The sequence below is a fragment of the Solea senegalensis genome, linkage group LG20 (assembly GCF_019176455.1).
Source record: "Solea senegalensis isolate Sse05_10M linkage group LG20, IFAPA_SoseM_1, whole genome shotgun sequence".
Lineage (NCBI taxonomy): Eukaryota > Metazoa > Chordata > Actinopteri > Pleuronectiformes > Soleidae > Solea > Solea senegalensis.
Genome location: NC_058039.1, coordinates 5,148,851 through 5,175,863, shown reverse-complemented (window position 1 = coordinate 5,175,863; position 27,013 = coordinate 5,148,851). Strand labels below are relative to the sequence as shown.

The 27,013-nt window shown below is 40.4% G+C and overlaps 1 protein-coding gene across 5 annotated transcripts in view; it reads left to right on the top strand.

Moving 5' to 3' along the window:
* trps1 (trichorhinophalangeal syndrome I) overlaps positions 1 to 27,013 on the top strand; it is a 102,617-nt gene that overhangs the window by 6,533 nt on the left and 69,071 nt on the right. For all 5 annotated transcript variants that reach the window (XM_044053023.1, XM_044053022.1, XM_044053025.1 and 2 more), the window contains exon 2: positions 12,018 to 12,475. In XM_044053023.1, coding sequence (XP_043908958.1) covers positions 12,463 to 12,475 — 13 coding nt within the window. In that variant the 5' untranslated portion in view covers positions 12,018 to 12,462. The remainder of the gene's footprint in view (positions 1 to 12,017; positions 12,476 to 27,013) is intronic.

Genomic DNA, 27,013 nt, shown 5'->3' with positions numbered 1-27,013 from the left:
TGTTTTGCCGTTTAAATCGTTTATTTTGTTTACAGCCACTGTCCAAAAATCAGAGCTTGTTTTTCTTTACTGTGTAAAATATCTGTGTAAAATATCTTAAAATGGGTACATGTAATGCATATGTGTGTGTTCATATGCGTTCAAAAGCCAGTGTGTACTCACACTTTGGTTTACATATTATTCTACAGTATTTCTGTGGTGCTGCAGAGACGGTAGGATCACAGAGAGAGTGATCACGACTTGACTTAAAGCTGTAAATAAAGGATTTAAACTTGTGGCGTTGTGAGTCCACTTGTATCCTGAGCTCAAGTGTTCCCACGAGGGAGACTCTGTGCGTAATTTCTTACAGCTTTCACACAACACCCGGCAGACAAACAGCAGGAAAAATTAGCCACGTAGAAATGTGACAGTGGCATAAGCGGCATGGATTTGTGATTTATGTTGTAATCTTCTCTTGGTTGAGGCTGGAAAGACTGTAGATGGGAGAGAGTGCTGAGGCATTCTCCTCAACAACTGCATGCTTAATTCAGCGAGCCCTTTCTCAAGTAGAACTGGCAGCTTCTTTTTTTCTTTCTATCAAGGAAAGCCAAAAGGGTAAAAGTTGTACCTCGCTAAAGTGAGTACACTGTCAATGTTTCCGACGGAAAGAATTTCATTTGTTTACATTTGAATCAACACTTCCACCTGTTGTTTTGAGGCAGAAAATAATTCAGTCAACCTCAATAACGCGTTATAATATCTGCAACAGATAAGGGTTCGAATAATTTCTGATAGCATCAGCTTTCAGATGTGTCTGCTGTTGATGTGTCAGGTGATTTGAGATGCATTGTATTTCATTAGTGTGGCATCCGTGTTCATCTCTCAAATAAATCAGAAATACGCCACTTCTCATGGTGAAGCTTTCAGTATTACAGAGTTTGAGGAACATTCATTTCCAGACAGTCGAGCGTTTTTGATAGATCAGTTATTGTAAAAGTCTACCAGTAGTTATCTGTCAGTCTCAGTTGGCTGCTTTTGTTTTTGACTGAATTGACTCACGGAATTGTTTATTTCTGAAGTGAAGGTAAACTGTTGAGTCTGTTTAGTCAAACCAAGAACCTGCACACTTGCACACATACACACTCACAGTCAGATTTCAGGGCTGACAAAGGCGAAGCTTTCGCTTTTTGCCCTTTTCTCTATAAGTGTCTCGCTCCCTCCTTCTGTTTCTTTATCTCCAAAATCTCTTTTCTCTCATTTTCACAGTAAAGCAAAATGGAAGAGACAGTTGGCGTCACTTGTGTTTGATCATAGTATAACCACTGTCAAAATACCCCACCTACTTGCTCAGAGATTGCAATTATCTCCGATTTCAAGTGTAAATACCCACTGACATTTGTTTGCTATTGTTTCTTTCTCGGAGACAATGATGTTTCCTCCGAGGTTTGTGTTCGGCTTCTTCTGTTAAGGTGTTGTGTCTTTTCCCCACCGTGCGTGTCTTGCAGTCATCGAGCATTATCACAAACTAATACTAATATTTTATGGATGTTTGTGATTACCTATGTGCTTGTAATGGTAACTCTGTCACTTCTGATGTGTTTTAACAATGTATTTGTAAAAACTGTCAGTCTGCATGCACGACAAAAGTGCGAATTAGTAAAACAATTAGACTCATTTCTGATGCAGTATATATATATGCTGCAAAAAGACTCTCATCTTAACTTCTTTTTTAAAGAAATGGCACGTACTCCCCCTCTGCTACATGCATGTGCACACAAACACACACACACACACACACACACACACACACACACACACACACACAGCCCAATTAGTATTGTAGTCTGGGATCTGGCTAAAACATCTGGTGGCTGAGTAACTTTTCAAAGTAGTCTTTGTCCTCACTCTGTGTGCATGCATGCGTGTGTCTGTCAGTGTGTGCCTTCGTCTGTGTGTTTGTGAGTGTGTATAATAAGGGGCAGACTTTTTATGGCGTCCCGTCAAATTAAAAGTATGATTTAAACGACTAACATGCACAATCCACCCCCACCCCACTTTTTTTTTTAAAGCAAATAGCCTCTGCAGATTCTTTTTTTGTTTTGTGCCTCTGGCTGTGTGGACTGTTGAAAAAACATCAGAATTATGATTATGCTGGGATTTAGTCACTGTAATTGATGAATGGCCAGAAGGGCTTGTTGTGTTATTTTATTCATCCAACCCTGGACCCCCACTTCTGTCTGCTTGACCTTTGTGCCCAAATCGGTAAAGAACCAGTGAAATTTAGTTCGATAACAGCTAAAACTGTCCCACCTGTCGTCTGTAAGGTGGGACTGTGCTGGCTGATACTGATAATCCCACAGTAGCAGCCGTGGGCTTCAGAGGTTGCAACCTGCAGACAGTTTGAACTGATGCCCTCGGGGGCTCCACTTCAAACCACATTAGCTGTAAAGAGAAGCAGGGAATCATCTTCTTACAGCAGGTAATTTCCTCTTACACAGCATTTCTACAGGTGTAGCATCTTGTTCCAGTGTAATGTGCGTATCATGTGTGATGCTGGAAATCCTTTTGACGTGAAACGAAAACGGTTGACTTAGAGTAGAAAGCCACAAACGTGGGTAGAAGTTTTTTTTCGTTTTTCTGATTTATCTCAGTTATGGGGTTTGTCTCTGTGGCTGTGTATCAGTCACTACGTTTCCATTCACAGTATACATATACATATACGTGTGTGTGTGTGTGTATATATATATATGTATGTATATGTATAAATGTATATATGTAAATATATACATATATACATATATGTATGTATATGTGTATACATATATATATATATAGGTATATATTTATATTTTTTTATATATATATATGTATATGTATATATATATATATATATATATATATATATATATATAAAAATAAGAATTGAGACCATTTTCTTTCAGGAATCTCAAAGTAAAATTCTAATTCATCAATGAATTATTTCAACACCAATCAAGTCCTTTATGTTCTAAACTATCATTTTACCACAGCAGTGCATTTGGCGACATCTTATAAAACAAGTTTCTTGTTTCTTCTTATGGATAAATCATTTTTGCTGTCAGTGCAGTGTATTTTTTTTGTTTTTTAAAATATGGCTATCAGTCTTCTGGTAGTTTTGATATTGATGTCTTAAATTGCACTTTCCTTTTAAAGACCAGATCAGTGATATTTGTCACAATCAGCATGTTTTCTGCATTTGTTTTTGGGATGTTAAAAGTGTCTGGTGTGTGTGTGTGTGTGTGTGTATGTATTGATATTAATGTGTGTGTGTGTTGTATTATTGATGATGATATTGTGTGTGTGTGTGTGTGTGTGTGTGTGTGTGTGTGTGTGTGTGTGTCAAATATTATATTAGAGAATGGATAGATATTTGATGGAGGAGGTGTCCCTCTCTTTTTGAGAAAATATAAACAGAAGAACTGTCTAGAGGGTCTTTGAGACTTTGTGAATTTGGAGTGGGGGTGATAGATAGATATCGAGGCCCTGGTCAGAAGTGTCTGTGTGTGTGTGTGTATTGATATTGGATGAGGGTTTAGAGGTTAAGGGCATGGATGAAAAGAGGTAGTGGAAAGGACAGTTTCTCATTTCTGGTGAGGTGGGAGGGAGGAGATGTGAGCAGGGGGGGGGGTCAGTGCCAGAGATTGTCTGTGGTCAAAATTTGTCTGTAGAGGATTGGAGATCTGATTGGGGGGGGCGTGTACTCAAAGGGAAAGAGATGGCGATTGATGGCTGGCTGGGTTGAGATCTGGTGATGGAAGAAAAGTTAAGTATTAGGAAAATTTGCGAAACGAGCTAAAGATGAGCAAAATAGTGAAAGATCACAAAAAACCCCAACAAAGAACACTAAGGAAACATTAGAGGAACACAGACAGGAAGGAAGTAAAGAAAGAAGGATTGATGCCCAGAGGGATGGATGAGGAACTCATTTGCATAAACACAGAAGGGGGAGGAGAACAACTGGAGCGGGAGAAAAGGGACAAAATCGCTTGCTATAGTCAGAAACGTTCCGCCTGACAGTTAAATTTACTTTGGGTGTGTGTGGGCGCTTGCGTGTGTGTCGCAGAGGTTGGAATGGCACAGTGGGGTGCATGGCGCTTGTTCTGCAACATGGCTTTTGGGCTTTTAAACTGCTTCACACACAAGTTGTCTTCCTCCTTTTCTTTGGAGGATGATTTCACCTAGCCGTGAGAACCCCTCTGCCTCTCTCTCACTCTGCCTCTTTCGTTTCCTTTTCTCCTTTGAGACAAGTCGGGGAGCGACGGCGACAGTTTAGTGCCGGGACTTTTTGGGTTGGTCTTTTATCAGTTGCTTGGACGTGCCCATCTTTTTTTTGCTTGTGTAAAAGGAGCCTGCACTCCCGTATACGTTATTCATCTTAAGCAGATTTAAATAAAACCTTGAAGGATAAACCTGTTGCGAAATAAGATAAACTATGTTTTTGTTTTTCACCTAATAAAAACGTCAAGGATTAGTTTGGCAAGCTGTGATGCAGGAGGATACTCTGGATTTATCTTGCCAGTCACTTAAAGTAGCTCGTGTGTAGAAGGATGAGATAAAAGTGGTTTTTGCCTTATTTTTCAAATACATCCTAGTTATGTTCCAGTAGTATTTCACCACGGGCCTGCTACATTTGTTAGACTGTACCTGCGGGGTTGTGAAGCAAAGTGTCTGAAAAAGGTCTGAGCATGGAAACCGTATCCTCTGAATAATACTTTGAATAATAGCTTTGACAGTGATCAATTTTACTGATGAAAATGGAGGAGATGGGAGAGGAGGATACATGGAAAGAAAAGCGAGTGAAGAAAAACAGCATTTGTAGTGAGAAGTGACAGATAATACTAGATGATTTAGCGCCCGTGATTGAAAAAGTGGAACAAAAATGTTTGGGGCGACCACAGTGTTGTTTAAAGCCACTGCAGACCATCAATCAGTGGAATGTGTGAAATTGTTTGTTGGTCCACAATCTATATATATAAAAAAAAAAGATTTGATTTCAACATGTTTTTGTTCACACGAGCCGCCGCTCAATCAATGAAGATTTACAAAAATAATCTTTTCAATACCAGTGAAACCAAACTCTGTATAAAATGACTCGGCCAGTGATGTTCATACACTTCTCATGCACCTGTCACGTGGGATAAAATGTTGATGAACTTCGGCTGAAAAACTGTCAGGAGCAGCAATAAAAGTACAATTTCACAGTTGAACATAGTTGTTAATCCTCCTGTAGGCAAGCTTTAAAATGTAAGTTTGTAGAATCTAAACGATCACCAGAGATGATGTATGAAATGTCGAGTCTCTGTGGCGTTTCTTTCACTTTCTGATTCTCTTGCAAGATATTATACACTTATTATAGAACCCGCTCCTTGCTACAGTCTGCAAAAGTGCACGATGCCTTGGCATCAGTCTCAAGATTTTATAGAAGCCGCTTTATGAAAGAATCAAATCAAAGGAAGCTTAAAAGCTCCGGGGCACTACCAGTATGTTTGATTTGTGACACTAAGGAATATTAAAGCGTGTTTTTATTACTGTGAAAATTCCGAATTAAAGAAATTACAGTGACTCACTGTGATAGTATGATGGTATTTGGCTTTGAATTCTGATTAAACTCCACTTTTTTTGAATGGAGTCCAGCCTTCCATTGACATCACGGAGGCCCCCGAACCGCCCGGTCCTCGCTTCCCGGTAGTGTTCAACAGGGAAACGCTGCTTCACTTGGCCGCTGTGTGGATAGAAAGGCTCTGGAAAGGAATATAAAGTCAACATTGTGGGTTAAAAATGTTCCGCTGGTGTGTCTGTGTGTACGTGTGCGCACATCCAGACATTTCTTTTCCCTGTAGGGCCAGGCGCTCGAAGGAAAACGTGCGATCCTCCCGAACGTGTGTGTGTTGGCATGCGTGTGTGTGTACATGACAGAGTTGTAGGTGTGTAGATGTGTGTGTGTGTGTGTGTGCACGTGCGTTTGTCTCTCTGTGGGTGTCGCGGTAAATCGACTAGCCGGCCAATGTTTGAGCTTGCAGACAGAGATGAACCAATCCATGACACACATACAGGGATGTGTGTGTGTGAGCGTGTGCGCGGGTTTCTGGCGGCGCAGTAGTTTGTTTTCCGTATTTTGGGGGGAAAAGACAGCAAGGCAAGAGTCAACAATCAGCATGTTGATTTATGCAGCTACTAGTTCCTTCCATTACGCCTACAACTAGCACTGAAGCAGAGTTTGTTCTCCATTATTTTTGATGTATGGGAGTCTTAGCTGTGGAGAGCAAGGTCAAAATCAACAGTCCCGTGTTGATTTATGCTTCTCCCGGTTTCCTGCTACTATCGTACATCAAGGCAGGACTTAGACACCATCCACAGGCTAATGCGGATATTGTCTTGACTGTGGTCGGTAAGTTTTCCTCCTTTACCGGCCACAGCTGTTTACCTATCGTCGTTATCGTTGTGTGTTTGCTGAAGTTCGCTGAGATTTAGCGGTTACCTTCGGACGGAAGTGTTAAGTGTTTTTTTAAGATGTATTTCTACTTGTCAAAATGTCAACAGCTTATTTCACTGAACGCAACGTAGAAAAACACTGTTTGGACATGCAAATTACAAACAGATTGTAATAATTACTACAATTTCCTGTATTGTTGGGATTTAATGATGTGTTGGGGCTGCAACTAACAATTATTTTCAATATTGATTACTCTGTCCTGTTCTGTTTCCGATCACTTTGTTAGCCATTTAGTCTCCATCAAAGATATCCAGTGTAGTCATAGAGGGGCAAAGAAAAACTCTCTCTCACTAATTAATTAATTAATTATCAAAATAGATGGTGATTTTTTTTCAATTAATTTTTAGACTCTTTTTCCACAGAGTGTGTTCAGCCACTGTGAGGAAAATATCTATAACAAGGAAGTGGCAGTGTGTCAGTGAGTTGCACGTGCATGTGTCTTACAGCAGCACTTCAAAGCTCCATGCTTGTCTTACAGTAATGAACAAACAGGCCGCGCCTTCAACCTCAAGACATTAAAGATCTGGTTGATCAACGTGCTGCCTGATGTTTACCAGAGGGTGAAATCACTCTCGTGATTGCGCTACGATAACGTCGCCTTGCCTCATGGCAAACTTGTTGATGAAGACGAAGTTTTTCCTTTTGTCTCGTCAGCATGTCGCTCATTGTTTCTTGTGCTGCTCACATGAAGCGGGTAACTCGAAATCTAAAACAGGTGGAGCAAGTTAACAACACGAAGAAGCCAAAACAGCAACTAGGTATGAGTTAGATACATCTTAAAATGTATAAAGTGAGAGTGAAGTGAACCATTATTAAAGGATGCAAACACTTGTTAAGTTTAGGTGATTTGACAACTTAAGATTTTAATCATTTTGTTTTACTGATTGACAGTTAATTGCTTACTTAATTTTTTGGTCTTTATTTTTATACATGTTTTAAAGAAAGTAAAAAATATAATTCCTAATTTTCAGAAATTAAGTCAACGTCTTCTGTTTTCACAAACCTTCAAAAAATATTTTAATCTTGCAAAATAAGTCAAGGTAAAGCAGCACATTTCTACCCAAGAGACATTTGGAAATTGTAATAACAAATTGACTTAAAACTATTTATTGCAGTTTGACAAACACCTTTCTTCTGCTGAGCTGACACTCTAACCTGAGACGTCTGAGTCATTGTACAAAAGGAGTTAGAAACTATTGCAGACGTAAGTGGAGACAGTCCTCAGTGCACGGTTTTGACATGGACATCAGCCTTTAGTGTCAGCTGTGTCTCAACTAGAAGCTGGAGAAGGGAAGAGGATCACATTTTAGTTTTTCATACCCATCATCCTGGCTAAACAGCATCAACAAATGTTATAATTAAAGAATAATCTAGTGTTAAAAAAAATAAATAAATTGGAACGTCAGTGCCCGGATCATTTTGGGAACCTCTTGAAGGCTTCTGGTAATTTAATATTACATTTTAATGAGGAATGGGGAACAGCAGTATCTCTGCTTCCTGTTCTGTTTGAGTTGAGTGCTCTTTTGCCTCATATTCAGCATTTGATGTTGAATCCATGTTGCAGCAGTGATGAGTCAACAAGTACAAAAAAATAAAGAGAAACCTACTTCAGCATTTCTGCCTGAATATTCAGGGCAACCACAGCTGTGCTTCAATTTACTCTTCCTATGTATAATATCCAAAACAATAACAAAAGAGTTGCAACCAATAATAAACTGTTATTGCTTTCAAAAAAAACAGCAATTCAAATAAATAACAAAGTATGTACTTTAGCTTTTTTACTAAAGTGAAGCCCGAATGCAGCAAGTGATTAACTAACCTAAATATTTTTTATCTTTTTAAAACCAGTAAGAAAAAAAAAACTCTAAATCCCATCTGTCGGCTCATGTTATGATTCTGTGTGTTTCTTAAATGTTTTTAATATCACGCTTCGGAATACAAACAATCAAAACAATACAACAATCCCATCATTTTCAGTTTAAGCTTGTAAATAAAATAAAAATTTGGTTTCCGGTCCGTCCCATGCGTAAGTGATGGAATGTGGAACATCACGAGAAGCGCTCACATCTGCGTATCTTTGAGCTGCTGCCTTTGTTTGCATTGATACGGTAATGCTTTAAATGCAAATGCAAACATCAGCATTTTTTTCGACTTCACGATCCAAACAACAACAGTGATTCAGTATAATCTGTTTCGCATGGTACGGTTGAGTTGAAAATGAAACAATGTGCTCTCTGTTATCTAATTGGTGGAACATGGAGCTCAACTGCATCTAACAATGTCTAAAACACATCAAAAAACAGCCCTTCAAAGACAATGTTTTCACTGAAAGACAAGGGAGAAATGGGCATAATAAGTTTTTACCACCGTGTCATTTGAAACAGTATTAGCAATAACATATCAGAAAACAATAAAAGATGAATTCACCGATAAATTAGAGAGTGAAAAAAAAAAAAAAAAAAGACTGCGCGGAGTTTGCGTTGTAAGTGCGCGTGTGTACCGGATGTGTGCGTCTGTGTGGTTAAGTGCTAAACATATGTACGGTTACATGTATACATGTCTGTGATTGTGTGTTGTGCGAGTGAGGGAGAGAGGGAGAGAGAGTGAGTGGGTAGTGTGTGTGTGTAATCACGTACGTCAGGCCGTCATGAATGGTGTGTTTGAGACAGAGCGGAGTGTGGAGTTCCTCGGGCTGGACCAAATTGGAAACAGAAAAACAAACATTCCCTAGGAACCCCCGCTCTCCAGCCCCACCTCCTCCACCCCCACGTCTGCTGGCTAGTGGCGCAGTCCAACCTGTCTGGGACAATGTAACGGTCTATAGTCGGACTGGACCACACGCATTCGCGGAGGGGGGTCGGTGTGCAGAAGGCAGCGGCTGTGGTGGTGGTGGGGGGATTTTTTTGGGGGGGTTTGACAGTTGGAAAAACAGACAGAAGAAGCCCATGAATATGACACAAAAGTCTGTGATGGATTGATGGGAAAGAAGAGAGGTGGAGGCGAGCGAGGGAGGAAATGTAAGATGGAGAGTTTAATGTTGATGGACACGAGATGCAGAAACTGGATATATGCAGAGAAATAGTCGGGAGTGAGATAAGTCACGGTGGCACGGTGGAGGAATAGAGAAAGAAAGAAAGGAGGAGGATAAGGAGAAAAACAGATTGGCAGTGAAGACAGTGATTGAGTAAATGAATAAGCAGCAGCTCGACTGAGTCAGAGTTCCACAGGGAAAATTCTTAGACCCACATTCATTCTTTGACAAAAAAGAAAACGTTGTTCTCCCCTTTTCTTTTCCCCGTTGGTGAATACAATTAATGAGTAAGTCGCCTTCCACTTTTTTCCTTTTTTTTTTTTCTCTAAAGAGAACATTCCTACTCACTTTCAGCTCTAATAGCTAATGCTATTATGTGGTCAATCATGTAATAACCGGAAGCATGTGTGTATGTGCTCAGCGTCATTATGCAGTGAGGATATTTGAAAGCCTGGAGAAAACATCAGACTATATCACCGTAATCTTTTTCTCTCTCTCTCTCTCTCTCTCTGTGTGAAGCATTTTAAAGCAATTAATCATTCAGCTATGTGTTCATTCTGAGCAGTGAAACGCGGGACGCTCTCATCTCACATCTTTCACTTACTGATAATCATAAGTACAGACACGTGACCGCCCTGCCGTGGAAATCACCAGACACTTTTTTAAAACCTGTTTTTTAACATAAGAACACACGGCAGCGTTTGACATGGGAGAGTCTTAAAAAAAATGACTCATAATGTCAGTAATGAGTCATAATGTGTTTTAAAACTCATGCCAGCATTCTCTCTCTCTCTCTCTCTCTCTCTCTCCCCCTCTCTCTTTTTTTCCCTTTTCAAACAGCAGCTATCCCTTTTCAGATAATGACGCACTCAAGTTCTCAAATGGCTCATGTGTTCATTTTCTGTCCATTATCCAAACAAAGTTAGAACTGCACGAGGATGTGGTCAGGTCCAGGTAAACCACTGAACAGGTGCCCTGGGGGTATGAAAAGCCCTTCCTGTGAATCTATATATGTTAGATGTGTTTTTTTTGCTGTTTTGCATACATTAAACATTCAAAGCAAGTTGTGAAACTGATGGTGGGAATTTAAAAATCAGTCGTCGTGTTCTGTTCAAAGAAACACATCTGCTGTTTTATCGTTTAAGAAAACAGAACCGCGGCGTTCTGACCCACCAAGACACATGTTCCAAATATAGACCCGGCACCTAGTTGTCAATGTGTGTACGTGTGAAGTCTTTGGATTTGTCTCTTATCCACCACTGACACACACACACACACACACACACACACACACCTACACGCTTACACACACGAGTCAGACTGACCTAAGGAAACCGGCTTTGTATAAATACAGACTCTGATTTAGATTTGCGGTAAGAGGGAGAGAGAGAGGCAAGATGGATGGAAAGAAGAAGAAGAAAGGGTGGTAGAGAGGGAGAGGGTGGAGTAATCTTTGTGGTTGGGGCAACAAAAGGGGGAACTGAGAGCTGGAGAGTCTGACATTTAACACTAGAATTACCAAATGTAGACAATATAATTGTCAATGGTTACAGCCACTGGAAGCGTGATATTCGATATTTATTAGCACCTTTAAATTGCACAGCAATGATGGGTTTGTCCTCACTTACAAAGTGATCAATATTGGAACAGAGTGAAAAATAATTGTCGTGAGGCAGAAGGAAGAGAGATTTAGTGCCAGTGCCACTGATTGAAACAGACTGGTTTGCTAATTTAAATGATTTCCTTATGCTTTTATTAGTGGCTTTTCTGTCACCAGTGTACTGGCAGCAAAGTGTACTGACGGCTTTATGCAAAGTATATTTAGCTGACTCTACATTGCCAATATGTTGGCTTCGTAGATATTGTTCACGAGTCTGCGCCAGCTTCTATAACAAACTTTCTCACACATTGACATGCTTATAATAAAAAAGTATTTTCTTTTAATTGTGCTCCCTGGAGCATGGCCTTCCTCACTGAGCAGTTTTGAGATGGTTTGGGGAAAACAGTTCTTAGAAAGCACTCCTTTCATCAGTTTTGTATTAAAGCCTTTTCATGCAAAAATGTGAAAGAAATAAACTGCTAATTCACCTCTGCAGGTTGATAATTTCCTTGTCAACTGCTGACAAGTATTTGAAGATACATTATCAGTCATTTGACTTCATCCCGGGGCCTTAGAATAATCTTCACACATGGAAGCTTTTGCCAGCTGTCAGATCGAGTGATAAAAACAAAATTGGTACGATTAAAGAATTTGACTGGCCATGGTCTCAGGAGGGCACTCTTTTTTCCCTTCTTTTTTTTTTTTGCTTATTGGGGACCTTTGATCTGCCAGTCACTTTGGACGTCTACCGTCTGGATAAAATTGTGTCCTGTAATTGTTAAATACGGACAAAGTGTTTGAAGTTAAACATGTTCCAGTAAATGTTGCACACGGTGCTAGTTTCTAACTTTATTTGTCTTTCTGTCACTTTCCAGGTTGGCGAGGTGACGGTGGAATCTGACAACCATGACTGAGAGCTGAAACCTGAACTGAAAAAAAACGCACAGAAAGAAAGAAGGGCCTTAGACGGATCCCGCCATGCGCCCGATCAGACTCAAAACTATAATATCACCCAGCTGTTAAGCACAAGACGAGCAACAGCCGTGGACCCAAAGAAACCGATGCTGCGTGGAGTTTTAAGATTCTCTTAAACAAAGCTGAAAAGTGGTGCATGGAGTTACGTGGACCTGATTGAGCAATGGAGGGATTTTAGTTTGTATCTGGCACCCGGTTTCTCCCTCCTGTTGCAGTGTGGAGTTACGGAGCACCAGTAGCCGAACCGTGCTGCTGGACAGACCGCTGCAGCCCGGGGTGGAAACGAGACGCTTCAAGAGAACTAATGCCAAGTCCCAGAGTCAGCCATGATGTTTTTATAACCTGATGATCAGCAGAGGTAGGATATATTCTATCTTTAAATCCATCTAAATGTCATTCTTATTCTAAGTGATCACTCACTGTGAGGGTTAATAATATTAATATCCTGATTATCCACCTTAGAAAAACCTTTAAAACCGTGTTTTTTATTTATTATCATCACTTGTCATGAGTATGTCACATGTTAAGTTCTTCCTGTTGCCACGTAAACATTCTCAACGTCATAATCAAAACCAAACGTGCAGCATTTCTAAAGAAAGAAAATGAAAGAAAAGGTGTGCCTCTGAAAACCCGAACAGTTTCTGGGTCTCGGTAGATGAACAGGTTACATGGTACACGTTCAATGTGGGGTAGTTTCTCAGAGACAGAATGACTGTTGATGTAATGGCATCTATGCAGAGCACCGTCCTCTGTTAGTATTATGAAAAACTGCTCTTAGTCATCACTGTTGCTGGAGGAAGTGAGTGTGCGTTGCCTCGAAATGCTGCCCGTATTCTGTGGTCTTCAGATTAAGCCGCTACGTGCAAGGTTTTCCATAGAGTCTCTCGTGTGTGTGTGTGCGTGTGTGTGTGTGTGTGTACATTGTGTGTGACATGATGTCGTAAACTGAGTCTTGGCCAAACATCACCTGCTCCTCCATCATGCCCACTCTTGCCGCACCCTGGCCCAGTGGAACCTCATTAGCAGAGCTCAATTAGTTCCTTATTCACAGTGGAGGGTTGTGGAAGCAACCTGGTCAGTTGTTTAATCGGCTGAGTGAGATTACATGTACTTAGAGGGAAAATATGAAAGTAATTGTTACCAGCTGCTTCTCAAAACTTGAACACGACTGTTTTGATTTGGCCTTTCAAATACTGCAAATGTACTTTTTGAGATTTCACTTCACCACTGCAGTGAAAGTAAAAGTGACTTGGTGCATAGGATGTTTTTGTGACCATCTATAATGAACAACAACACAGCGTCTGCGTGTTCAAATTAAATATTTGTTGTTTCTGTTGCAGCACACATTAACTCATTCATGAAAGTGTGCTCACACATATGCAGATTATTGTACGACAGGAATACAGTTGAGGTTTTTTGTGTACGTGGTGCACACAAAGCTGCGGTGGTTTTGTGGTGGAGGCTACTTTAATTAGAGCAGTGTTTTATCTATGTTCTGTTTGTGGAGTCGTTTTATTGAGTCTACATGGAAATGCATTTACTTTGCACTCATGTAAGAGATGTAAAGTCGGGTTTTGCGTTTGCATTTTTTTTTAGAAAACTAAGCAGTTGAGTGTGTGTTTTAAAATATAGTGATGTATAATGTAATGCACTATATTTGCTGGATTGGCACTATTTTAAACGTGTTTATATTTATTTTATTTTATATTGTCCCCCTGCACTTGTGTCCCCACACATACTGAAGAGCACTCTGTCCTTTTTATGTCTCACACATGGAGTTTTGTCCTATTCTTGCTTTTACAACAGTTCAGTATAAACGGTGAACACTGTCGATGATGTTCCAGTGTCTAAAATGTAGGTGAAGTTATTTTTATTCTTACTTCATTTAAAAGTGCACCGTCACCTGATTGTATGAATCGCTGTTTGTCATTACCCTGAAAAAGAGTCTTTTATATTTATATCAGCTCTATAGGGGCTGCCATTTTGCACCACCATTTTTGTACAACAGCCGACAATGGACAGTCTTTTGAGTTTTGATGCTGACTGAAGTTGGAAGGGAAAGATTAGGTGAGGGATATTCATCTGCAACATGCAACTTCACCAATAAATGGTGTTTAATTTTATTCACTGAAGGTGAAATACTTAATATTGGGTAGGCAAGTAGGGAAAATATAGTGTTTTGAGTGTAACTGTGTCAACAGGGTTAATATTTGTTAACTTAAAGTTTGTGTTTATTCAAAAATATATTAAAAGTGAGGTTTGCATATAGATAAATGATAGGCAAGCCTTAGTATAAGGCAGTGGCTGCATACCTACGAGGTCTTTTGCACAGTGGAGAGTGTGTGTGCATTTGTGTGTGTTTGCGTGTCGGTGTATGTTTTTCATGATGTGGTGTGGTGGCTTTGCTTGGTGATGTTCTTCGGCAGGGCGGATCGCTTTGAGCCGCTTGATGCTTTTAGCTGTGGTCTGTGTTTTCGTCTGAGCGTCTGCACGTCCAGCTGTGTCTTCACATGTTTGCAATGCCCCTTAACTGTTTATGCATACATATATGCATATGTACATGTGTGTGTGTGTGACATTATGCCATCTTTGTTGTGGTCATACATGTCAGATTTGCTAGATTTTTCTTTTTTTTGTCTTTCAAACTTAAGGACGTTAAACGGGGACAATTCATGCAGGCCCACAAGCAAGTTCATACTACTACATAAACACAAAAACACACACATTATCAAAACAGAAATTGAGTTCTGCTGAGTCCCTGTGTGTCAGCCGATCTCTTTCCGTCCTTGCCATCTGTTTGTGTGTGTGTGTGTGTCACCCTGAGGCTTTCTCACACACTTCTACACCAAAGGTCACAGTATAACCCGGTGCAATAGAAAACGAGCATTCACATGGAAGCTACCTGTCGACCTAGTTGCTGAAAGTGTGTCAGCCGGGATCTCATTGTGTGTGTGTGTGAGATGATCTCATCTTCTCATAACTTTATAACTTACAAGCAACAGGATGTATCACTTAGTTTTCACACTGTCTCTCACTCTCATACACACACACACACACACACACATGCATTTACATGTCCATGCAAACAGTAGCTATAACCCCAAAACCCAAACTACTGTTCATATCCTTTTGGGTCTCATTTATTATGCAAACATTGAGAAACATGGTTTCACTTGCTGTTATGGAAACTAAGGACTTCATTTTCCAGTAATCGACATGTTTTTAAAGACCTAAAAATCAGAGAATACATTTTTAGTTTGTTTTAATATTTAAGCTCTTTTTCACAAATCTTTAAAAATAATTGCACCAACAGATCCAACAGATGTTTTTTCTCCAGTCGTTTTCTTAATTGTTTCAGAATATAATTTAGAATGTTCTTAATTATAATCAACTTTTCATTCAGTTTGGAGTTAACTTGAGTATTTTAATGAACCCTAACGTGGCCATAGTTTGGTATTTCTGTTAGCTGTTTTTTAATTTAGAATTATTTTCATAATCAATACATCCGTCTGTCATTTTCTCAGTTAATTCATTAGTTGTTTGGACCACAAAATGTCAGAATATGGTGAAAAAAACGTCTGTTTCCCAATTATCAAAATGTCAACATCCTTAAATGTCTTGTTTTGTCCACAAACCAATGATGTTGAGTTTACCGTCGCAGGGGAGCATAGAAACCAGTACATATTTACAATTTAGAAGCTGAAATCACAGGGCTTGTTTTTATTTTTTGACGATAGTTGATTATCAAAATAGTTGGCAATTTAATTGGCTTTTTACGTGACTCATTATTTTTGATCCAAACACACCGGAGCCTCTCGTGAATCCTTGGTGAATTCCATTTGCTGCCCTGGTTTTAAAATGATCCGCGACCAGGTGACCCTTGATCCTATAGCTGCCATGTAAGAGGCAGACATGTCGCAAAGTGTCTGTGGACAAAGCACTGACACTCAACCCACTTGTCTAGGCTTGACTCATGATTTACTCTGTGGTCATAAGCAGTAAGGACAATGTCACAAAAGCTAGTTTGCAAATATTATCCCTGTAAATATCATACGTTTTTGAGTGCTTTGACATATCAACACACAGGCAAATTACTCATACCAAAATTCAGAAAGATAACCGTAAAAAAAAGAAAGTGAAGAAGAATATAAATATGATTTGGGGGGGAAAGAAATAACTTGAAATTGTGCATTAATCCTAAACAGTATAGCGTATTTGACCCTGCTATTGTGGCAGCAGGAAGTAGAAATCCAGTTTTATTTGGACTGTGACACCTCTGGAAATCATTCTACTCTTCCATCCACCTGTCTGTGTACTTTTCCATCTTTACAGAGCCAAATTGCATTGGCATTTGTTGGCAGCTCGGCGTGTTCATTTTCCACTGCTGGTTTTCATGTTTTTTTTGGTTTTTTTTATTGTCCAGTCCGTTCAGGGGGATAAAACCCATTAATCAGATTAAGAACATTAACTAGGCAAAATGGGGGGGCACTGGGCCCAACCTAGTTTCCAAAGCTTCTACCAATCCATCTTCCTCTCTGTCTGTTTCTGTGTTTGCAGCAGTAACAGGGTTGAAATCCATTAATCAGATTAGGTTAGCAAGTGACCACAGAGCTAGAGGGAGACCAGACCCCGAATAGTGGTTCAGTTTTTCACTGTTATTACACCGCGGAAGAACGCTCCATGCTCATAGACACACACACAGTCTTTGTTAATTACGAACACACACGCTGCTTATTCAGACTTCCTGTGTGTGCATATTTGTGTTACTTTTCCAAACCATTAGACGTGTGTATGTGTCGCTACTTGCTCCCACAATCACTTGTGCTGCACCCATTCACAAGCCATTTTCACTCTGAAAAGATGTTCACTTGTGTGAAGGGTTACCTGTTTGTGTTTGTGCAAAGCGGCTTGCATGTGTGTGTGTGTGTGTCTGGGTGTGTGCAGATATGGGTGTGCTTTCTTTTTTCTTTTCTTTTTTCAAATTTGGCTTCAACTGTGTGCTGTAACAAAGTGAACAAGTGTTAACAAGCTCTGTGCAGACTGGATTTATTCAATCCATATGCTGGTGAACTATACAGCTGTGTGCTGCTCCTGGTATGTTGGGAAGAAGAAAAAAAAGCCTTGTCTGAGGTGCAGGAATTACTGCTCTGTCAGCTTGAATGTGGCTGCCTGTATTGACAAAAAGTTGTACTGTGATGTTTTTCTTCACCGCTTTAAAGCATGTTTTGCTGATATATACTTTTTTTTCTTCTTCCTACTACGCATTAGTCAGTGGAGAGCAGCATTTACTGGAAGTACACATGGATACCCTCTGCATCGCTGCAGCCAACAAAAGCAACTTTCACCCTTCACTTATATACATCCTGACATCATTGGAAGAGTTCGGCTGAGACCGGCCAACTTACAAGTAGATGTAAACAGTGAATTTTATGGGTTACCTCACATTTTATAACATGTCGTATTGGGTTGTCAGAGAAGCACCGGAGAAACCCGGGAGCGCAGGCTGCCGCTGATAGTGTTGCTGCCAGATCTGCAGCAGAAGCACGGGCGACTAAGATGATAAAGACAGAGCTGCTGGGAGCTGACAGGTTAGTGGCTAACAGTGATGCAGCAGCAGCTAGAATCCAGCGCAACCAGCCAAAGGCAGCGTTCCTGGCAGCAGCAGACCAGCTCACTAGAACAATAAAAACACAGTAGCTGGGAGCTGACAGATAGTTCCAACTGGTTGTTTTTCAGTTCCAGGTGCCCAACATTCAACCGAATCAGTCACCATACTCTCAGTGGGTTTCACAGTAGACTGCTGTGCTGCTTGGCTGTGTTGGCAGTGCGAGGGCAGAGGGAGTGCGGGTGTGTGGAACAATGTGGGCACAAAAATTGTCATCGTGTGTTGAACGGGGGAAAAAAACAAAACACAACCAACAGAAACCATGGAGATGTTGACTTGGTGTTTCTGTGAACATACTGTACATTGTTTGTGTAAAAATCCAGCATTGGGCTGTGTGACATGACCAACGTATCGTATTTTAATGGAGAAAATGTCTAATCCAGATTAACATGCATGTGGTTACTCTTCACCTTGCCTAGTTTCTCGACCGTGTAAATTGTGGCCATGTCTTTTCATCCACTTTTACTAGTTTGTGCACCTCATTCTGAACTGTTTGACATGATTCCTGCATATATAGAAAAAACTATTCGGTCACATTTGAGGCAGTTTTTTGTGTATACTCACATTTTATTACACATTTATTTTCATGTTTATGATTGTAGAAACACACAAGTAATTATGTCTGTGAAAAAGTAAAGTTTTTATTCATTAATGAGTTCATCCTCTATGCATACATTCATGAATGTGTTTTCTAATGTGCACGATGTCAAACTATGCATATTTAACTCTGTGTCATAACATCATTTAATATACATAGATAGAATAGATATGCATTATCTAATCCCATCTTCGTGCAGTAGCTGCTAATGGGATTATAGTGATGCATCCGCCACCACATTAATTAGTACGTCAATGAAAGCTGAAAGGTCATTCTTACTTTACTGTTAGGTAAGCCACTTTATATGTTCAGGGGACACTTCTTCAAAATATAATATTCAATAGTGTGTACATTATGTTATATGTGCTTTCTTGATGGTCGGTATAAAAGGAAGCTTTCTTCAGCGAAATGCGTCATCGCTGTTCTCTTTGCTGCATCATGTCACACAGAAGTCACTTCTTGGTTCTAATGAATCACCGCTGAGTAAGTCAAACTGGAAAATCAAATGTTTTTGTCTCCAGCTGCTTTGAGTCCGTCGGATATGTTTGACTGGAATAACAAACTGTCGAAATTGACTCCTGAATCTTTTCAGGGCCAATTGTCAGTAATGGAACATGAAAAGTTCCATATTGTTAAACGTATCGGGGACCTGCTGGGTCTTTGATGACATGAGAAAAAAAGAGTCGTTAAAATATTCTTTCAGTAAACTACTCTTAAAGAAAATAAAGTTGTGACTGATAGATTAAATAAAAAGGTTGTTTTTTTTTCCGAGCATTATTGCTAAATACTTCCAAAGCATTGGCATTGTAGTGATGGAAACGCTAACAACGTTATGATGCCTTAATAAGGAGGTGTCTGTGCGTTGTTTAGCTTAAATCCGCTTAGGTTTGGCATCTGGTTCTTACTGAGGACTGCTGCTGTTTATGTTGTCACGCTGTGAATTCTGACTTTAAAACTTCTCTGTCAGGTCACTTCTTCCGACACTGGTGCTTGCCGTTACTCAAAATTTCAAGTGGAGGTGACAGCGATCCACCCTGAGGCTCGGCAAAGCACTCTCACTAAATTTGTTTTGCATGAGGCTCCAAATCAACCTCAGTAATGGTTTATCCTGTAGACAAGATAGATTTCTACCATCCAATTAATATCCTCTTCTATCTTTGTCATACGATTAGTCAGTCGGTGCAGATCGCTGAGTAAAGATCATCCCCTCTGGTAGTTTGTTAAATCAGTTACAAAGTCCATGCTATGTCATCAGCATAAATATTTCACCTTAACACTCTGGAGCATTGTGAGCACAGCAGCCAAGCGTTAACGTCTGATGGACCCTTTGTTTAAAGCCGAACAAGTCCAATAAGTCCAAATTTCATTCTTTGGTTCTGCGGAGCTTCCAGCTTTTCACAAACATCTGCCTCGGCTGTTTGAAAGAGCAGATTTACAACTGTCCCTGTTGGATTATGAAGCTGAAAACCTACATTTAGATTGGCAAAATGACTGTAACCTCTTTAATGTATAAGTGCAATATAATGCTCAACTCTCTCTCTCTTGCTCTCTCTCTGTATAATCATCATGGCAGGTTCCTCACCATTAGTGCACAGCTGAACAAGGGAGCAATTCATTCAGCAGATTTAAACGTGTGTGTGTGTGTGTGTGTGACAGGTTTCTAAGTGCAGAGTGTGTGTTGTTTTTAGAGAATTGTTTCCGTGCGCCTTTCTGCACCATATGGTCCAATGTGGAAAAAGGCCCCTTTAGGGGCTTGTGCCTATAGGTATATATGTAGTGTGTGTGTGAGTGAGTGAGTGAGTGAGTGGGGAATGTGTATTTGTGTGTATGAGTGTGTGTGTGTGTGTACAGCGGTCTGGACAGTCTGGTTTGCCTGGACCTGGAGTGAAGCTGTAAAAACAAAAATGTCTTGTGAAGAAATAATGTTAAAAAAAAGAGCAGTGATGTCAAATATCACCACATTCACACACACACACAGAACATCAGACCAGTGACCATGCGTCTGTCCACTGTATTGGTATTTTTTTTATTTCTTTTTCTCAGCTTTTAATTGAATGCATTGTTCTCAGGGCGACAGTGGTAGAGCGAGTCGTATTTCATCTTGAAGATTGTGGGTTCTGGCTCCGCTAGTCTACATGCCGATGTGTCCTTGAGCAAGACCCTTAGCGAATGGAGTGGGTGAATGGCAAAACTGTAGTGTAAAGCAGCTTTGTGTAGTCATCAAGATTAGAAAACCGCTGCAGACCATTACTGCAGTGGTGTCTTTCCATTTCTCCGTCACTGGCCCAGCAGTGTCTTAAATTTATATTGGCACTTCTCTCAAAACGGTGAAAATAATGTATTTATTTTTTTCTCTGTCAGTAATCCTTTTCTTCTCTCTTCTTGTTTTCGTTTGGCTGTTTTGTTTTTCGCTCGTCGTTTATTTTGTCTAATTGGCTTAAACCTCAGGGATGTGGTAATGACTTCTGGGGTTAACGAGCTTCTGCTAACAATCACTAACTCACACATACGCACACGCACACACACACACATGCAAAAGCAGATACTTGTGCAACCGTCAACCCACTTACATGCACTCAAGTCAGCATTTACAGTGTATACAGTATATACAGTTGGAAGGATGTGCTTACAAACACGCTCATGCAGGGTTGTACACACAGATGCTCAGTCAGAGACACGTACAAAGCCACAGACGCACATACTTCTTCGCACAAAATCTGCATGCACCGACACTGGCACAAGAAACCTGTCAGCTCTGATTCATGATGCCTTCTTACGACTTTGTAAAGTTAACATACGAATCGTCTCTCTCTAAAATGGCTCCTCAACTAAAGCTAATGCAAAAAACATCAACACCGCTGTTGGGATAAAGGAGAGAAGGTCAAATACTGGCAGAACTTGTGAGTATGGACTTGTACCTGAAAGCTTACTGTGGCTGTTAACAGGAAGCTCTGAAGCCACAGACGTAAGCAGGTGTCTCACTCATCCAAGTGGTCAGCCTTCTTAAAGAAAACCCATACTGCATTCTTTTTAAACTCAGCAGCACATTAAGGATTTTGGACGTATATCTGTGGGATGCTAAATTCCTCTAAGCTATATTGACGGCTGGATTCTGATTTGACTGCAGCAGGATGTGAGTTCTCCTGGTGTGAACTCTGCTATAATCTCTGTCTCTCCCTCTCTTTTGCTCTCTCTGGTATCTTGATATGGTCTGTGTTCTGCAGGGACTTCCAAACATTTACATTTCTGCTTTCAAGTGCTGTTTATATATGGCTCTTATCTGCTATCTAACACACACACACAGACACACACACATTCAGACGAGGACAGACGGTGAATCAAACCTTCTTTCTTTTTTCTGTCCTGACAGTAACACTCTTGCTATGTCCATAATAGGACAGGAGGAGAGAGAGAGGGAAAGAGGACGGCAGTTAAGAGAAAAGAGTGCCACATAGACAGGAGGGGGAGGCAGATAATTTGCCACCAGAGTGTTTTGTGGTAAGGTGAGGCATGGAACTTTGGTGATTTTGTGTGTGTGTGTGATACCGGACTGATCCCCTGTAGAGAATTGTCTCTTTTCATCTCGCCTACCTGAGTTTGCAGCCTCTGCTACAGAAAGAGCACCCATGGGACTGCTCGGGGTTTGATGTCTTGCTCAAGGACGCTTAAAGAGGGCGGATCCTTTCACATACAAGAGCAGATAGCCTGGCCTTCTGGCTAAAGGATGCTTTTGCCTTTAGTCACTTTGCCACCCTGCCCTCAAACTGATGTTCTATGTGCTTGAGCACTGCCCTATCTTGATCGACAAATTTCCAATGTGGAAAAAAACACCCCTGGCACCAGTGGCTCCTCCCTCTTTGTTGTTGTAAACAGAAAAAGAACAGAAATGGTACCTGCTTCTTACTAGCAGGACTTCTTCTGCTCCAAAAAGATTTATTTGAGTTTTGAAACAGACTAAATGAAACAAGTTGAATGCAAGTTGTCTCATGGAATTTTCTGACATCTGAGGCGTAGTTCACACTACCTCATTTTCAGCCCAATGTTTTAGTTACTAATGAGTTTTGCGGCTGTCCAACAAAGTCCTTTTATCAGTGCTTGATTGGCAGTTGTCAAATTAACTCTTCAAAGACACAATTTTAGAGGCTCGCCAAATTATTGCAGACCGATAGTCAAATTCACAGTTTGAAATTATGCAATAAGCAAATCACAAAGACTGCAATTTAGAGTAATGCAATGCTGCATATCTGACCTAGGATTTATGCTTCATTTCTGGTCATTTAAATGATGCTCATTCTTATATTAGTTCTTTGTGGAATGTTAAACTGAATCTTTGTGACGTGTGTAAAGGCAGAAGTCTGCAACACAAAGAACAGACATGTGGTGTGACCAGAATAAACTTTCAGGAATTAACAGGGAGTAATTGTTTGTACAGTGAATCTGTGAATTATTCTGCCGAGATTTATCTTGCGGCCTGTCGTCATTTCAAAGGACTGGGGCTGCCCAAGGTTTCTGGGAGTGTGTCACTGAGTCCCACAGGGCTCCAGAGGTGCTGCTCAGAGCTGACCCCGACATTTGATCTTCCTCTTACACCAGCCAGAGATCAGATGGCTCTACTACAGAGACTGGTGGAGTATCCCTCACACGGGACTCCTCTCCATCCTTACCCAGTGATCAGCCTGTGACACATTGTCAGATGGCGGCTCGAAATCAACAATATACTTGTTGCTGACTTGACAGCTCTAATCTGTTTTTCCTTTTTTTTTTTTTATTTTGAGGATAGTTGAATTCACCACTTCAGGGAGATGTGCTGTGAATGAGCGTTTGGAGAGAGTGTTAGAAAGTCCTCTTACAGTGAAATTATGGTGTGAGAGGCACTGAGAGACAGAGAGACAGAGAGAGAGACAGAGAGAGAGAAAGAGAGAGAGAGGAAATGACACATAGGTGGAAAGAATCTCATCCCTGCTCCTGTTTCACACCAACTTTCTCTTTCTCTGTCAATGACACATTTACACACACACAGTTTTTGCAACTATTCTTCTTAGGACACTGCACTGACTTCCATTCATTTGGACAGCCTCAACAAATCCATATTCCGAACCTTAACCATAACCAGTCAATGCTAATCCTAACTTTAACCTTAACCATAATTCAAATCTTAGCCCTAAATTTGACCAGTTCCTCAGAAATGAGGTTCTGCCTTGTTAAGACCAGGTTTTGGTCTCCATGAGGACTACTGGTCCTGACAAGGTCAGTGGTTATGCCAGAAAATGTTCTTAAGAGGTAACACACACACACACACACACCATAATGGAACAGTAATTGAACACTTCTTATCTGCTTATCTGTCCAAAGACGTTCAAAGCAAGATTCATGGATCGTGTGTGTATTCCTGTGTGTGTGTGTGTGTGTGCGCGCATGCACATGTGCAGTCTGATTCTTATCATACTGTTTGACTCAGAGCGGCTTTTAAGGCAATGAATTCGCATCTCATCCTCTTTCTGTCTCTCCATCGCTTCTCTTTCGAGCTGTCTGTCTCAATTGCTTGTGTGTATCTCCCTCTCTCGCTCTCCGCCTGCCTGTTCGTCTCCTCCTCTTTTTCGGTGAAGCCAAAGACTCTTATTCGTTGAGTTTACTTATCGTCAGTGCCAACACAAAAACGTGCAGATTTTCAAATCTACCAGATGGAAAGATAACGCAAAACAACTTTGCCAGTGAAGAGAGGAGGAACTTGCATTTCCTCTTGTCCAGTTTAGCTTCTCCAAGTCTCAGGTGAACGTGGACAAAACTGTTGAAAAATCTTTGTTGCGTACGTGTGTTGACACGTAGTTTGCTTAATTACTGGTTAACTGGAATTTAGCTTTTTATTGCCAAAGAATATAATGAGCATTTAGAGAAACAAGGCACACATAGCTTTGTGTTCAAATTTGACCAATTTTCTTATCAAACCGAGGCAACTCCGTTTGTGCACAGATCTGGGCGTGGGCTTTTTCGACTTCTACTTCTCACTCAACATGAGTCGACTGTAGCGGTGAGAATATCTGATGTCAGAGATTCTCAGGTCAGCTGCCAAATAGCTTTGATATTTTCAGCGTAAGTCAGTCCCGGAGGATAAACACTGTCAAGCGTTTGCATGTCTTCGAGTTTCTGAATTGGTGCCAGATTTGTGGTTTGTTGCGTTTGATTCTAACATAAGTAGCCTTTAATGGTTCAGGTAGAACCAGAGCTAAATGTTTGACTACAAAGGGGATTGCCCAAAGGTAGATGGAGGGGAACAGTTAGTTGGCTCTCTGTTAATATGCTCTGTGACGTCCACGTAGTTTTGCATTTTACAATGTGCTGTCTGTTGTTTGGCCTCAGGGCTATCAAACATTTTTGAACATGCAGGAGACACACTCAGCTGTCAATTCAGGAAACATTGAGGAAAAGTATTACCAGCACACTGAGGACATGTGTTTTTTTTTTTTTTAAATGCCATCATTCACCAGCAGCAGAGATCAGGGCAAGATTAGAGAGAGGAGTAAAAAGATATGAAAAGAAGGATAAGTACAAGATGGAGGGGCGTGGTGTAAAGTAAAAGATAAAAGGATTTAGGGTGTTGTAATAGATAGATCGGTTTAAGCACTAAAGTTGGAGATTGTGCGCGTCCGTGCTTGCATTCGTGTGACTGCGTGTGCGTTTTAAGGGTGTACCAGCAGCTCGATGGGTGTGAGAACTCCAGATTACATACCTGTACTGTTATTACTGATCCACAACTTAATCTCTCGTAAACCTTTGACCTACTTAAAGTGTCCTGATCTCTTGGAGGTCGCATGATTTATTTTAACCATGCCCTTGGCAGAGGCTGAGAAGTTCTGACAGAGCGAGGCGAGATAGGGTGTGGTGAGCTTCAACGTCTGACCAAACATGACGATGTCATTATTTTTGAGGCCTGGCAAGCTGATAGCTTAAACATACGGGATATCACGCCCTCAGAAAAAAAAAAAAAAAAAAACAGACTTCCTGAGTCTAGATCAAGAAATCTGCCACTGTCTTTGGAAATCACGTGAAAAGATTGCTCAATCCTCTGGGTTACAGAATTAGCCTTTTTTTCAGATTAATCTTTGGGCCTGTGTATCTCACAGACACTGTCCATTGCAATTATTCTCTTTTAACTAAATTTAGATGGTGATTAAAATTAGGTACACACACATAGTGCAAAGCTCTGGTTTGACCTTTCGTACAGGAAAGGCACAACAGAGATGTCAGAGATCAGAGTTTGTACACAGAGCCTGGAATCTGACTTAATGAAATATGATTCAAACCTGAGTGAATTCTGTCTACATGTTTTTCTTTTTAGTTATTATTCCAAAGAGCATTGAGAGGATGAGAGGATGCTAAAGCCTGCTCTACAATACACAATTAGCGGTCGATAGCATTCCGTCAATATTTCAGTCACAGAGGACCCATGTCAAGGCAACACTCTCTGAATAATGGCCACCTTCATCCCACTCACAAAGCCTCCGCTTCTCTGCCTTCCATTAAGCACCCAGAGCATGCCAATACACATAATCACAGACCATTGATTTCAGTTTATCACATTGCAAACGCAAGACTTTGATCAAATCATGCCATTGTATGTTCTAATCACCTTTTGTGTGTGACCAGCTGTGCAGTGTGATGCAGAGGCCACAGTAACCGAGTTGTTTTAAGTTAATGTGCCTTGAAATACTTTCCAGCATCAGCCGTCAGAGTCAGCAACGGTCCCCCAGATGCAGTGGGTTTGTTTTGCATCACTGAAAACCAACAGACAGCAGTGACTTTGCCCCCGAGATGTTTCAGCATTATTTCTAAAAAAAAGATTGGTTGTGAAGTGTGGCCAAATTTGAACTTTTGTAAAAGTGCCAAGGAAAAGTTAAACAAAGATGGTCACCTTATCTGCAGAACATGCAGAACGAATTTTGCTGCCAAATTGGGCAGCTCTTTAAATGGAGGGCTAAGTTAAGTCAATGCATGGGATTTTGAACGGGGAAACATCTGAGTTTTCTCTGTCTAACTCACTAATCGCGAGTAAATAACCTAAACCAAAGCTTTTAGTGTTATCGCTGAAATCAGATCAAATCAATTTCTATTTGTATAGTGCCAAATCAAAACGTACTATTCTATCTCAAGGCAGTTTGAATAGTAAAATGAGATACACGTTGGCTGCCGTCTCTTTTTGCCTAATTCACACTAACATGCTTTGGAGTGTAGTCATTCTAAACCCTTTTTTTTTAAATTACATTAAAATTATTTTCCAACAATTGTTGAATTGGATCAGAAACATTTTATACTGTATAACAAGAGTTATCTGTATTTTTACCAGTCACTCTCCTGCACTGTATTAATGTAAATTGTGCATTTAATCAATGCATCATGTCCTCATAATGTTTTACAGTTGTATGTTACTGGATTTTATGTCGGTTTTTTTTCCCCTCCAACAGCAGATATATGTACTGTATATAATCTCAAATTGTCTAAAGTTAAGTTAAAGAGTCAAATATACTATAAAATAGTTATCTTATTTCTATTGCACACCCCGATATGTTAAATGCATTTGCTGCAGGTTCTTTATCAATTATTTTACTCAAAATGATGAATGTTAACCAAACTCTTTA